Below are 16,253 nucleotides of genomic sequence, written 5' to 3'. Positions count from 1 at the left end.
CAACTAGAAACCAACACTTACAATAAAATTTCTCTGCTTTGTATAACTCATAGTGAATTATATGTTACATGACTGTTTTGTACACTTCTGTTAATGACTGGCAACTGTGATGCCCATTGTGTTCACTTTCTGATTTTTTTAGTAGAGTGGGGTTTAATCAATATTTATTTTGCTCTGTTTTGTTTTTTATTTTCAGAATCTACTAATCAAGGAACTGAGTAACACAAATCCCGAGAGAGGGCATGTAACTTTTGCACAACTGAAGCCACGACTTATGAATCTGCTGATCAATGCTCTTCAGGTTGAATCAGATTCTCAGAATGCACAGATGCTTTTAGGTATGCTTTAACAAAAGTGTAAGTTAATGTAGCTGCTAATGATTTGCCATCTTTTTGAATGGCTCTTCCTTTTTCTGTTGCCCATTGATCAGTGAAAAATAATTTTAAGGAAAAGAAGCAAAAATAAAGGAAGCATCATTAAATAAAAATAAATTGTTGTAAAAAGAGAGAGGGGTGCTTGGTAAAGGAAACTTGAACATTTATTTGACTAATTGTAAATGATAGTCACATATTATAATGTTTAAGGGATAAGTGTTGCAACTGACTAATCAAACCATTGCTACAATTTACCATCATCATAATTGCTGGTATTCAGGTATCACACATGGGCCCACATTTGAATTTATCAGCATACGAGGTATGTTCAAAAATTCTGGAACTTTGTCCACAAACTTTTTCCGCGCTTATCATTTACTTATTGTGCATGATCTTCTTTGAAATACTCTCCTCCACAATTGATACATCACTCCCAATGTCATGTCCACTTCCAGAAACAGTCTTGGTAGGCTTCTTGCTGGGTCGCATGAAGTGCCATCTGTGAATTTTCTTTTATCTATTGTTGCAAATCTTTGCCCTTTCAATGTGTTTTTCAACTTTGGAAATAAAATAAACGATCCGTAGGAGCCAGGTCTGGAGAGTACAGAGGCAGCATAGTGATTTTGTGTTTTGTACAATAGTAACACACCAACAGATGAACGTGCAGGTGCATTATCATGATGCAAGAGCCATGAATTGTCTTGCCAAATTTCAGGCTGTTTCCTTCTCACATTTTCTCGCAGGCATCACAACATGTACCGAATGTACCATCGATTAACAGTTTGTCTTTGTGGCCTGAATTCATGATGAATTAATCCTTCAAAGTGAAAGCAAACTATCACCATGACTTTGACTTTTGACTTGACCTGACGAGCTGTTTTGGTCTTGGAGAACCTTTCCCGAGCCACGGTGAAGACCGAACCTTGGTCTCGGTACCATAACTGTAGACCCGTGTCTCATCACCAGTTATGATTCTCTTAAGGAACATCTCATTCTCATTTGCGCAATCCTGTGAGGTTGAAGGTCTTGAGCCATGGGACAAACTTGGTGGAAACATGATGCATACCAAGATGCTGTGTGAAGATTTCATGACATGATCCAACTGAAATGTTATGTTCTTCTGAAATCTCTCGAACACTCAGTCTGTAACTGGCTCACACAATTTCGTTGACGTTCCTGACGTGAGTGGGTCATCTTTAACTTCTGTGCAGCCATTTTTAAACCATGTGAATCACTCGTAACACTGAGTACAGCTTGAGCACTCATCACTGCAGGCTTTCTGCATCTTTTGGTGTTCCTGTGTAAAGGTTTTCTTGAGTCTTATGCAAAATTTATGCAGACATGTTGCTCCCCTAACTCTGCCATCTCGAAATTTGCAAACTGTGCAACACAATGTTTCACTCAAAACAGCAGTGAACAATAATTAACAGACAAACAACAATGAAACTTCCAGCAGTTACACGTGAAACACCGATTTGTGCAGGGATGCCAACCTCATTTTGCTCCAATACACCGTTGGTGCAGAATTACGAATGTTCCAGAATTTTTTGAACAGACCTAGTATGTGAACATAATTTCTAGCTGATTACTTACTTCCAAGAGATAAAATTGCTGTTACTGCCGATAGAAAAATTGTAAGTAGGAAATGCTAATCCTGACATTTTGAAATTTTTATTCGCTCTTCAGGAAGGAAATATAGATCAGTTTATGAAAGTGGGAAAAAGGGCAGATGTCTCAAGCTGTTTAAGTTGAGACAGATCCATTTGTTGTGATGACTAAGAGCAGACAAAGATGAAGGATAAGGTGTTAGGTAGAGTGGGAAATTGAAGATAGCACATTGATAAGCACTGTGCCAATTTCCATTCAGGGATGATGGAAGGGTCAGAATGAGATGAAAATATGGATTAAAGAGGAAATGAATGTCTCCAAATTTCTCCTTACAAAAATATCTCAGGAATCTCAACCCTAACTCAAGCTGACTACTGGGCTATTGGCGACCTGAAGGCAGATCTCTGTGTTGCCATCCTATTAGCAAAGACAGCACCACTGTAGTACTTGACCATAGGAAATATGTGGTAGAGGGACATCATCACTTTCACCCAAAATAATTCAGTCTTTCGCTAAGTGATGCAGTTCTGTTCTGATCCACCAAAGGTACTAGATTTGTTAGATTTTGCTTCTATGCATTGGTGTCCTGAAGTAAAGACTAGCAAGTAGCTTATATAACACACAGAATTAGTTAATAACAGTTGGATTACACTATTATACATATCTTCAGCCTGAGTCCCATCACAGTTTTCTCTGCTTCAAATGAAGTCTACTAAATGATACCTTTTCTTTAAATTCAAATGTACTGAGGTGGTTCCCTTTCTTGCTCCCTCAAGACCAACTTAAGCATCAATTGCATACACTCAAATATGTAAAAGTTTCATGGCAACTCATATTTTCTTGAATTGTGTTTCCTAACGTACAGACATCAGTTCTTTTTTCAATAAATGGAAAGTGGTTAGAATTTTCCATCACAGATTCTGGGTCCAGGATTTTACAGTAAGAATTCTTAAATGATGACAATTTACTGCAGACTGACAGTTGTGTATTATTAAATAATGTCACCTTTGTACCATCACTTGCTCTGTGCTATCTAAATAATGCTTGACTTTTTCATATGATTTACTTAACAGTGAGGTCTTAACTGACATTGCAAATATTCGGATTTTAATTGTCTCTTTTAAATTCCTGTTGGGCAATTTATTGTATAGTTTTGTTGTCTTATAGAAAATGTTACTTTGTGTGTTTTGTTTGTTTACCTTTGGTAAATGTAAGTGTAGTCTGGCTCTTGTTCCATGATCATGAATGTTGCTGTTTGTGAAATAATTGCTGATGTTCTTTATGAGGTGCTTAACAGATTGGTGGATGTACTCACAGGGTGTAGTTGGAATCCCCAACCATTTAAATAGATCTTTGCGGGGTGTCCAGGTACTATTTTGCTTTATTTGAAACCTGTTTTAACCTACCCTTTGAACCCTGTTTTTCAGATATGGCTAGAAACGGTCATTGGAAATTCCTTATATTCATAATGATTCCAGTTTTTTTCATGGAAATTTTATGCTCCACAGTATCAAAGGCTTTTCATAGCTCTAAAATATAGCTATGTCCCACTCGTCTTTGATTAGTAAACTATGAAAATTCTACTGTGGCTTATTCTGTGCTCCTCTACTCTCAAAACTGAATTGTTCTTCACTGAGGATGTTATATTTATTCAAAGAATTCATTAGTCTGTCTTTCATGATGGATTCTATTATTTTTGAGAATCTTAAAAGTAGAGAAAAGAACCTGTAGTTTTCTATATCTTTTGTATCACCTTTCTGTAGTAGAAGCGCAACTATCACTTGTTTCAGATACTCCAGAAAGTTACCTGAGCTGAAAGAGTCATTTGCCATGTCAGTTAAAGGGGCTGTATACTGATTATGCATTCTTTAAGTACACAGTTAGGCACTACATCTATGATGATTGACTTCTTGCTTTTTAATTTTTGCTCTGTTTTCCTGACTTTGTATGCTTTGGTTGGTAACATCATCACTGTACTTGACACACAAATCTTTTGCTGGAGAATAAGTGGTGTTGGGAATTTTTGTTGTTGTTTCTTTGCTATATGTGAAAAATATTCATTCACATAATTTGCTAGTTTCTTTGGATCATTTGTTGACATCCCTCTGCCTTTTGTCTGTTAAGTTTTAGTCATTCTGTTTCTATTTTCCTTTTTCTTATATTACAACCTTCCAGACTGATTCACTTTTATTTTCAGCATTGTTATTTGCTGATTTTTTTTCTCTCAGCTGGCAACACCTTCCTGTAAATCTTTCTGTAAATTTGATAATAGCTTAGGAACACTGTCCCACTATCAATATGGATGTTTCTTATGGGAATGAGATGTTTCAAGATCTGGGTGGACTGTCTTTACACCTGTTGTTATCCTCTTGTTTCCATTGGGGATTGCCATTTTGTGTGGGTACTTTTGGAAATGACTGGTGAAATTTTAGTTTAAAACTGAGAACTTTAGAAAACATAAATATAAATGCAGAAATGTGAAAAAGAAAGGAAAAAAATCTGTTATGTTTCACACACACGAGTGTCCTCAGTACAGATCCATGGAATGAATAATTTATGTAATGTAATCTAAACAGCGCAGTACTTTACTAGGCATGGTCCTATTGGATGTAATAGGGCCTTGTGTTCCACCAAGTTTTGGACTGGCTTACCCAGCCAAGTATGTCAGGAACTCCTATTTAATGTGGACACCAAACCATGATGCAATTTGGCATTTTTCAAGGTCACATTGTCAGAAGTGATAAATAACAAATACCTAGGATGTGTCAGTGTTGAACACCAAGGGGTGTGTGTGTGTGTGTGTGGGGGGGGGGGGGGGTCAGGTCAGCAGCACATGCTCAAAATTTTTGTTGTGCTCATGCCCTCTACGAATAAGAAAACTAAATTTGGCAGCAAATGCGTATCTGTATTGTTTCTGCAGGTGGGCTAATGCTCAGTGTGCAAGACTCAGCTTCTGCAGAAGAGGTAGAACAAGTGACCCAGCCTGATGTGGGACCAGGAAGTGACACAACATCAAATCTTCTTTCATCAGGTATGATACAGCAAAATATTATCCTCATTGTCGTTTCAAATAGCCCTTTTCTTTTAGTAATGTACTAGGCATAACACTTTAAAAAGCTTCCCTCTGTTAACTGTCAAGGAATTACATGTTCTTGCATCATGAAAAAAATACTCAGTGATGGAAATGATGTTTTACTAATTTGGCAGACATATTTTGTGAGATAATCTTACACACAGTTGCATTTCCAATGTTGATATAAGAGTAATTCAGTTCTTGAATAAACCACTTGCAGCTTTGGTGTATAAGGACTAATTCCAAAATTCATTTAGGAATTGGCAGAGAGCTACTGCCAGATTGAAACTTTCAGTAAGACTGTGAGGTACTTTTAGGTGGCTCTCAGGTAGATTTGTACTCATGAGAGCCAGTGGTATGTGGTGCTTCTGATTATACTTGACATAAAAGTAGAGTAGGCATAAGAGCTGAATCCTGTTTAATTTTGTATATATTGTATGAATTTCTCAACCTATATTTTGTTTCCCAACAGGGTATTCCTAATAAAATAAAGTCTGCATTTGTTGATTAGTCATAGAGAGTATTGTATATGTCATTCAGAATAAGCAGAAATTTGCTGTGGCCCAAAACTTATCTCATGCCTGACAGATAACATCTAGTGTAACTAGGGTTTAGTAATTCGTCTTTTCGGCTTTTATAAATAAGGTATGTAGTTTTTTTACTCCTACCTCTTATGGTGAGTCATGATAAAAGACACAGATCTGACACTTGCGGGGATAATCATGAGACCAACAATGATGCAAAAGGCTGGATTTCTGACTTTGAGGAATACTGTGGATGCATCTGAGGAATAAACCTTTGATAATTCCCATCCTGCTCTCTATTACCTTGTAACTTTAACCCAGTAGACAGACATTGTCATCTCAGATGCCTGTAGTGCAAATACAACATTCAGTATCAACATTTGTTGTTTCTGTCAACACTTCAGCAATCACTAAATTCTGCATATTATATTTTATTTTTCATTTCATAGAAATTCCGAGTATTATACTGCAAACTATTGTGGAAAACTATGTGATAATGTGTCAAATTATAACTGCATGGTGATAGACAGCACACCATAAACATTTCTAATTTAAATTACTTTCGCTATTGGAACACTACAAACACATCTCACAGCACTGAGTAAACTGCATTGTCTTAAATAGTTGTAACCCTAGTATTGTCTTCTTCTCATTAATTTGTATATGACATTAATTTGTAAAAGTAAAACTACTGTTTGTTGCTTTGCTGTATATACTTATGGTCCTTCTCCCCTGCAGATAACAGCAGGTATTGGTGGCAGGTTCGCCATAATTTGCTCAGGCTTTAATTTGATGTATTCTGCTTAAATTTATTTTGTTGATTTCATTCTTAATATAGAGTATTTATCATTATGAGTGAGCTTGACTTTTGAATGATAAACTTATATTTTGTTTTTAAATAGTACATCCTCATTGCTGTTGACAGTGAACATCAAGTGAACGCCTTCTGAAAGTAGTATTGTAATTATTTCTGAGAGATAGTGAATAAAAAAAAGTTTATCACTGTGCTTCACTTCATGCTGTATAAATAGGAGTGTTAATGTAATGTACTGCATGTTGCTGAGTGATACAGCTCGAAGTGGCCTACCGTTCGGCAGAAAATTTTCTGTACTTAATGTTTGTGAAAATCAAAAGCTCTGTATCTAGATACCTACCACTTGCGAACAACGTTGTTTCAGTTAAACCATCTGAGTGTGCCTCATGACCTAGTCAGAACTCGCCAAGTGGCAGTTTAAAGTTTCGACTAGATCTTTGTCATGCTTAGATGACTCACTTAGAAGGAAAGTGGCCACAATATTTACTCTTCACAGATATTGAACACGCTTACTTTTGAATATTTTATCTCATTTTCCACTACTTCATTTGCTAAACAGAACTGAATAACTGTCTGCTCTCTTGTAAACTATCAGTTAATTTTTTTCCCCCCAGTGACCTGCTCCTATTTTACCAAAGCTGAAGCTCGATGTCTCTTTCTTGTACCTAGTTACATCCATAAAAGCTTTACACACAGTCCAGGCACATAAGTGTGATCACAGCATATGTTTGATGTCAACATGCGGCAGGTGACAACTCTAGTAGTGGAAGGCATATAAAGTGTGTTAGGGTGATGCGGAAAATAGAGCAGTTGTCATATTATGGAAATGGAGCGACTTATCTGATGTCGAAAAGGGCGTGATCGGGCAAAAGCAAGAAGCATTTCCAAAATGGATAAATTTGTGAAGAGTTTGCATGCTGCCACAGTTAAAGTATATCATGAATTACAAAGTGGCACTATCCTAAACCATCATCGAGGCAACTGTGGTGCACCACGGATCATAGATAGCGGGGGTGGACAATGGCTGCAGAGATGTGATTGGGCAAATAGATGTGCAACTGTTGAGCATCTGTCCACCCAGTTGAATCAAGGGGCTACCAACAGCGTTTCCTTAATGATGATTCAGTGAATGTTTCTGCAAATGGACCTCCACAGCAGACTCCTGGTTTGTGTACCCATGCTGACTGCTATTCATCAGCGACGAAGGCTGGACTTTGTGCACCAGTACTGCAGCTGGACATCTACTGAGTGGTGACAGGTGGCACTTCCGGATGGATAATGTTTTATGATCCATTGGACAGGTAGCCTGTGTATAGGGCCCTGCAATTGTTGGAAGGGTCCAGGCCAGAGGAACGAACGTTGTGATCTGGATATTGTTTTTGGGCATTCCCTCAGTGATCTTGTTATTCTGGAAGGCACATTTGATCAACACAAGTATGTCTCTATCCTAGGGGACCATGTCCACTTCCACATGCAGTTTGTTTTTTCTCAGCATGATGGCATCTACCGTCAAGATCAGTGCAACATATTGCACAGCTCGCAGTGTACACGAGTGGTTTGAAGAGTGACAGGATGAATTTAGCATACTCCCCTGGCCACCAGATCCCCCAGATTTAAACCCAATTGAGAGTATATGAACCATCTCCATCAGGCTGTTCTCGCCATGGATCCTCAGTCGTGAAACTTAGTCCAGGTGGCAATGGTATTGGAGTCGGCATGGCTCCACCTCCTTGTTGGTACTTCCAGAAACCTCATTGACTCTCTTTCTGCATGTCCACATTGCAAAAGGTAGTTATTCACACTTTTGAAGAGTGGTCACATTAATGTGACGGGGCAGTGTATATATTAGTACTCTTATTGCATCTCTCCTACCATGCGTATGCGCAATTGGTATCGTGATTCTTTTTCTACATTTAGTGTCCATCTCCCAGAACACAGAAGAGCAAATTATAGATTTCACAAATCATATGACATGGACTATCACAGCTGAGTATTTTGCATGGGCTGGTAGTTGGAAAAAGTTAGGAATGACAATCTTTCCACAAATTAATACATTGACACACTATAATGACAAATTTTGATTGTGCAAGAAATGCTATTGAGATAATGGCTTTTACTATGAAAGGAAATGCAGTGACTATAGTAATCTGCCAGTTATTCCACCCACCACCTGCAGCGGATGTAAATCGGTCCGCTATGGCCAGTGTAGTGCACACTGACATTCAGATGACATGCCCGCAACTACATTAGGCAAACACCAGGGGCAGCCCGCTCACCGTCTACTGCCAACAGGTCTGCCATACATGCGCAACACTACATCAGTGATGCCTGACATGGATAGCAGCTTTATAAGGGCATACATGGGCCTCCGGGCCCTCAGTTGCTAAAAATGTTTGAGACTTGTAAACTCCTTTCATTGTATGCTTGTTGATGTCACTCCATGACCCAATAAACTGTATCACATTAACTGCTGTGTGTTTCTTTGTGTTCATAGTTAGACAAACAACCAGTCACTATATTATTAAAAAATTCATGACACAACTAGTGACCAGTTCCTTCAATTCTTTATCCAGTAAGGTACAACCCAAGTACAGTGTCCCCTCATCCACTATGGGGAAAAAATCACGTAAAGGCCATTGGAAATTACAATAACTGGTTGTGTTACATAAAGCAGCGTAAATGAATGCTTGTAAAAGGGGGATTCAAATTGTGTCAAAATGGAAGTATAAACTGACCTTAGTATTGAAATGGTTAGGGTTTTTTGGTAGAGAACAGGGACTATGGAAAAAAAGAAACTGATTCCCTTTCAGCAATTGTAATAGAGTTTTATGAATGCTTTGTAACCAACTGTAAATCAACCAGCTAATGTGGCGAAAATAATGTGATCAACAAGGTTTCATTGGGCAGTTCAACTCATTACAGCACATTCCTTCAAGACCTCCTATGTAAATGATTAAAAAAAATGCTTAAGTTTGAAGCAGAATTCAGCTTTCTTGACTGGAACCTTTGAGTGCCCTCACAGGTCATGAAATTTTCATAACAAATTTCATTGCAGCAAGATCAGTTGAATGGTTCAAATAAAGTATTATTCTTATCTGTTATTGTGTTGCTCTTCACCAAGCTATAACGGTCATATGTATTTCCCAAGGTCCTCTGAAATATTGTGTAGAATGTTTAATATCTTGTACTGCTTCTCCAATGAAAATACAGCCCATAAAATTTGTTGCAAAACTCCATTTATTCAGTGATAGTCTAAACTGTACACAGTGTAATACTCTGCACAACCTTCAGTAGTGTCATGCAATAACTGTATGCAGTGTGAATCCATGATGATGTCACAAATTCACAGGGATGATGGAGTAGGGTAAATGTGTCAATTTGAGGTAAGGGATCCTGATCCAGAAATGACCTAATCGAAAGTTATGATCAGAAATCATTCTAATACCTCTGAGAGTGGAATATAAGTACTGGTACTGTTGTTGTTGTTGTTGCTAAGGTTGTTGGGTAGGCAACTTTCTGAGGTGGTAATAAGAACTAAACCAACAAAAAAGTCTTGTGAACAAGGGCTCTAAAATACATACCTTAAGATTTAGGAGTACTTGTTCAGCTTTGCTATTTTGAAATGTTTCTTTTATGGAACAGGTGCCCATAGCTCTTGAAGTATATGTTTTAGAGTCCATATTTTCTGAACATTTTTCTTGTTTTGGTCTCTTGTCCGCAAATATGGAAACCAAATAGCTTGCAGTGGAAGAGATGAATTTCACGTTATCAAAGATGAACAAGTGCTCATAGCTCTCAAGCTATTTATTTTAGAGCCCGTGTTTGCTCGAAATTTTTTCTTGATTTGGTACACCCTACCACCTCTCATAGTTGCCTATCCTACAGTCTTAGCATCAACACTACCGGTAGGTGTATTCCATTGACAAAGGTATCAGAACAATTTTCGCTTATAACTTTTGACTCAGTTGTTTCCAGACCAGGGTCCTTTACCTCAAATTTATACATTAACTCTCCACCATCATCACAAGAATGACCCTGTATGTAGAGCATTTGACAAATGCACCTTTATATTCAAGCCTCCACATTGCAAGTGTTATTTGCGTAAGAAATGTCCAAGGTTACAGACTATACTATCAGAATCAATTTTTCTACTACAGTATGATGCCCTTACACAATGTTTATCAAGAAACAATATTATCCTTAAAATTAGACTAGATGTTAACAATTCTTGTAAATAAATTCTATATTTTTCGTGAGGTGACTAATTAATGTTGTGTACCAGTAATGTATCAGTGTATGCTGGAAAACATCCTGAAGAGCCATCATGTGGAAGTTTGGGAAGATTACCCCGCAGTCTGATGATTTCTGGCTTAAGGCATCCTACTTACACTTTAGTCCAGTAAGTCTGTAAAACCTTCTGTGGAGGTTGGTGACAATGTGGCCAGTCGTTTTTATGATCAGTCCAAGCCCACATAAATGATGGCTCTCAATAAGACATTAGATTTCAAAACACTGCCAAGTGTTATATGAAAATCAGCATGGTGAATGGTGTCTGTATGCTCAGAATTATTGTTTGTTTTAATGAATTTGATTTTGAAATATTTAAAAACATTTAAGTCACAGTAATTAATCATCTGAAATTGATTCCATTTAAATATGTTCACATATTGTAGTGCAGAGTAGGAGCAGTATCTCCAACAATATGTAACCCCTAAAGAAAACTATATTGAAGGATACAAAATTTATTTGTAGCTTACAAATGAATAGAGTGTTATGTTAGGTTACTTTTCCTCATCCATAATTTATATTAATCTTTGTGAAGCCGTAAGAAAATTCTATCGTAAGTAAAAACCTCCTTTAGTCACAAAATGTTGTGTTGCTGATACACAGTGCATTTGAACCCTGTTGGTTGATCTTCAGGTGCTTCTTACAGACCCTGCATTCATTTACATCAACTCCTTGACAGTTTATACTTATGTTACAAAAACATTCTAAATTGTATGAGTATCTGCATATCCATTCCCATGCTACTTTATTCATATAGGCACTTAAACTTTTTCACATGGGCCTTGTTACCAGTTCATGGCTGAGACAAACAGAAAAGTATTTCATACACAGCAATAAGCACAAAAATGGAACTGCAGATGTTCTCAAGATTTAGGAATCACTGTTCAGTGCTAGTACAATAGTGTGTTGTGTTACTGTACACAGGATATCAGATGTGTGATGCTCTTTTTGCATCAGTAAAAAAGCATTTTGTGACTGAATGCAACATTCTTTATCACTAAGTTGTATTTAACCATTGTATGCTTTAATTAGTGGTTAGTGGTCTCAGACTATGTCTGTTCAGGCATTACACTAGACCCAACCTTGGAAACACCATTCTTCCTCTAAGTTGTACACAATTAGCGACATGTATTGTCTCAAGTGTTCGTGTGTTTTGAACATTATGGCATCATGTTGAATAGTTTATTGGTAGCCATAAAGAACAAATATGCTTGTGTAAACTGTTCATTTGTGTATATATATTTTTTTGCTCACAAGATTGCTACGTCCTGGCAGCAGAGCTGTACGAAACTACAAGGCAGTTTCCATCAGATATCATAGTTTGTACTAAGGTTATCATAAAGTTAATGCCCCTTGATCTATAAACAGCAATGAAACATAATTACCTAGTAACACGTATACCACTACAAATTGAGATACTTATATCATGAGATCATTATTCAGAATTTATCTTAGAAATCTGCCAGTATGTTATGTTTACCTGCATTCCAGCAGTGTGAAGCCATTGACCGAAAACGAATTTCTTTATGTTTAGGAAAACATAATAATCTGTGTGAGCAGGACAACTATTGTAAGGATGGTCCAGCACCATGCAGTGCATCACCTTTATAAAAAGTTTTCCTGTGGGCTACATGTGGTGCACAGAATTGTTGTAGAGCAGCACTTACTCTCCCACGCTCCTTGTACCGAGTTTTTTGTAATGTTCAGGTTCAGACCATCTCCATAAAAAGGGGCTGCTGAGATCCACAGTCCTGAAGTGACAGTCCTCTATGATTTGTTGCCTTTTCTTGTCTTCTTTAATGACAAATGGCTTCCCACAGAACTTATCATCATTGAAATATTCATGACACTTTGAAAAATTGCACTTAGCAGAAGTGCAGTATCTACATGTTTGTGACATCCACACATAAACCATACAGAAAGCGTTTTAGTCCATACTTTGATTTGTGCAGTCTAAAGCTTCACCAAATACCTAACTTGACAGGTGGAGACAGGCCCTTAATTTTCAATCGCTGTAACACTGACAGTATATGTGATAGCAAAGTGTTAACTGTAGCATACAATAGCAATGTCCTATATCTCTTGTACACATGCCATTGTCATCAACAGTACATGACCTAGCATCTCTTGGTACTGTGAGAACCTTATTTTTTGGATAACTCTTGTAGAATTGAATTGTGATGTGTTTTCTGTCAATAGAAGTTGCATAATCAAGCAATGGGAACTCCAGGGTGGAATTTAACAATATTATGAAAAGGATAGTTGCTACTCACCATATAGCAGAGATGCTGAGTCACAGATAGGCCCAACAAAAAACTGTTAGAAAGTCAGCTTCTGGCCAACAAGGCCTTCGTCTGAAATGGAAAACATACACACCCACGAAACTTCCTGACAGATTGAAACTGTGTGCCGGACTGAGATCGAACTCGAGACCTTTGCCTTTCACGGGCAAGTGCTCTACCAACTGAGCAACCCAAGCACGACTCACAACTCGTCCTCAGAGCTTCAATTCAGCCTATACCTCGTCTCCTACCTTCCAAACTTCACAGAAGCTCTTATGTGAACCTTGCAGAAATAGCACTCCTGGAAGAAAACCGAGCGAGGTGGCGCAGTGGTTAGCACACTGGACTCGCATTCGGAAGGACGACGGTTCAATCCCGCGTCCGGCCATCCTGATTTAGGTTTTCCGTGATTTCCCTATATCACTTCAGGCAAATGCCGGGATGGTTCCTTTGAAAGGGCACGGCCGATTTCCTTCCCCATCCTTCCCTAACCCGAGCTTGTGCTCCGTCTCTAATGACCTCGTTGTCGATGGGACGTTAAACACTAATCTCCTCCTCCTCCTCCTGGAAGAAAGGATATTGTGGTGACATGGCTTAGCCACAGCCTGGGGGATGTTTCCAGCATGAGATTTTCACTCTCCAGCGGAGTGTGCGCTGATGTGAAACTTCCTGACAGATTAAAACTGTTGGTAGAGGACTTGCCCGCGAAAGGCAAAGGTTCCGAGTTCGAGTCTCGGTCCGGCACACAGTTTTAATCTGCCAGTAAGTTTCATATCAGCGCACACTCCGCTGCAGAGTGAAAAATCTCATTCTGGATACACACCCACACTCACACAAATGCAAATCACACACACATGATCATCTGGCTGCTGAGGCCAGACTGCAAGCAGCAGCGAATGAAGGGATAAGCAACTGGGTGGCTGCGGTAAGGAGGAGACTGGGGTGTGTAGGGGGAGGGATAGCAGGGTAGGGGCGGAGGACGGTAGGTTGCTGCTTGTGGGAGCATACAGCTGCCCCTTCTCCTCCCTGCCACGATCTTCTCCTTACCCCTATCACCTGACTGCTTTTCCTGTCACGTGCTGCTGCTCACTGTGTGTGTGTGTGTGTGTGTGTGTGTGTGTGTAGAAATTGCATGTTATTCAGCTGAACAAAGTACAGTGCAGTCTAAAGTAGTGAAACCATTACAAAAGGTTGGTTGATCAGTGATCAGTAAGAATACACTGTGTGAAAAAATGTATGAGTATAGACCAGGTGCAGCTCATGATTTCCATGCTGGAGAAGGCTGCAATATTTACGGTTTGGAACTATGGTGCTAGGGCTCCATAAAAACTTCACAGAGTGTTTATCCTTTTTTATTCATAATCAACTACTAAATAACACCGAAAGCTAAAGTCTGTAGGTAATGTATTTAACCTCCAACTTGACATTTCTCAACAGTTTATTGCAACAAACTATACTAAAAATGATACAGTTTGAAGATATATGTGTTAGGAACTGCATGCCTAATGTAGTGTTTTTTGTCTTTTCATCTCCAAACTGTAGACGTCTAACGTTTCAATTCATGCCATTTATGAGTTCATGGAATGAAACAGAGATGTACCATGATATCACAGATCTTGTGCTGTGATTGGCTGACAGAAGTAAATGAAGAGTTCCCCATGTTGTTTTAAGTATTTGTTAAGCAAACATGCCATTATTGTAGATTTTCATATTATACATGTATATTATGAAAAACGCTGTGTAAGTTATACACCACATTAAAGATCTCTCCAAGCTGCCTCATTTTTAGTACGGTTTGTTGTGCTAAAGTGTTGAGAAATGTGACTTCAGTGGCCAAATCTGCTATAGTAGATTCCACCATTGAAATTATGTGTTTACTCTTGTCTGATTTCATTGTTTTTGTTCTTGATCGATGTTTAGATCTGGTGTGAGTGCACCACTTTAAGCTCTCGTTCCAAATTTTTGCCTAAAAATGCATACTGAATTCGTGTTCTGCTGTTTTCAGACTCACAGTATGCTACCCTTTTTCACAAGCAAATAAAAACTCACAAGAACTTATGCACAATAGTCTCACAAAAAAACTTGCCAATAACACACTTTATCCCACAAAAGCCATCAACCCACAAGGAAATTCTTAGTAGCTAAATGTAATGGGACATGTTTCGTGCACTTACTTCCTGTAATCACTTGTAACTCTCACTAGGTGGTGTCACTTTTGTCACTCTATTCTAGTTCACTCTAGCAGATGGAATTAACAATGAAAGAAACAAAAAACAGCTGCAAGTCCTTTCAGGTAGGATAAATACAGGTTCTGTACAGTTTTCAAGGGAGTCTTCTACAATTCATCCTGCAAAATAGTGGCAACTTCAGGTAATGATGATGGAGGTTATAATATAATAAAATAATGGAATAGATGATAATAAAATGTTGAAATGCGTGGCTTTTTAAAATGTATTAAGTTAATGAGATTAATTTTTTGGCATGAATGACAAGCACAATAAGCTGAGCTATACCTGGAAATAAGTTTGTATTAGTTCATATTATTTTGCAGGGCGAAGTAGTTTCTTTCTCCGCTGTAGATTTGTGCTTACCATTCTTTATAATGCTACGTTTGGTCGCTGTGTTCACCTTTGAAATCTTGACCGTGTTCCGATTAAGCTTATCGGATCTTCGTAATTTTCCAAAGTACACAGGTGGGCTTCAGTTTTTGTAATTATTGTACTATTTGAAATAACAACTCACACGACCTTTCTGTTAATAAAACAATACTGTATTTTTCGAAACGGTGCACATATGAAATACATACTCCTCACTTAATTCATAATGACCCCAAAATGGCGGTCTACAGTTACTCGCTAAAAATGGTGTGCCTCTCACTCGTTCACTAGCTGAGTGCGAATCCTTCCTTCCTCCTACTGGTACCAGAAAAAATCCTCTGTTTTTTAACAACTGAAAGTCAAAAAATACATGACGGTAGGCATAGGCTCTATGATGGGCTACCGCTTCATCTTCTCTCTTTGCCTTTAAAGAAGACGAAAACATAAAGGAAATGCAAAAGGTTTATCACAAGGTGGGCCATGGTAATGCACCATTCTCTCAAAAATAGACCACAAAGACTCAATAATATTGAGATCTGATGACTGCAGTGGCTAGGGGAGCTGTGACAAGTCATTCTCGTGCCCACAAAGCCCGTACTGGACAATTGTGTGAACGGTGAGGGGGGGTGGGGGGGAGTGGGGGGTGCAGGTGCAGTTGTCTTGCGATACAGCATTGCCATTGTGGAACAAACAT

General features: G+C 38.4%; 1 protein-coding gene across 10 annotated transcripts in view; it reads left to right on the top strand.

The window, feature by feature from the left end:
* The window catches only part of LOC124802474 (ral GTPase-activating protein subunit beta), a 398,111-nt gene that overhangs the window by 197,029 nt on the left and 184,829 nt on the right, over window positions 1-16,253 (top strand). For all 10 annotated transcript variants that reach the window (XM_047263273.1, XM_047263271.1, XM_047263272.1 and 7 more), the window contains 2 exons: window positions 197-338; window positions 4,903-5,013. In XM_047263273.1, coding sequence (XP_047119229.1) covers window positions 197-338; window positions 4,903-5,013 — 253 coding nt within the window. The remainder of the gene's footprint in view (window positions 1-196; window positions 339-4,902; window positions 5,014-16,253) is intronic.

Source organism: Schistocerca piceifrons, chromosome 6 (genome assembly GCF_021461385.2).
Source record: "Schistocerca piceifrons isolate TAMUIC-IGC-003096 chromosome 6, iqSchPice1.1, whole genome shotgun sequence".
In the NCBI taxonomy this organism is placed as follows: Eukaryota; Metazoa; Arthropoda; class Insecta; order Orthoptera; family Acrididae; genus Schistocerca; species Schistocerca piceifrons.
Note: the sequence above shows the minus strand (reverse complement) of the source record. Positions and strands in the feature narration are given on the sequence as shown.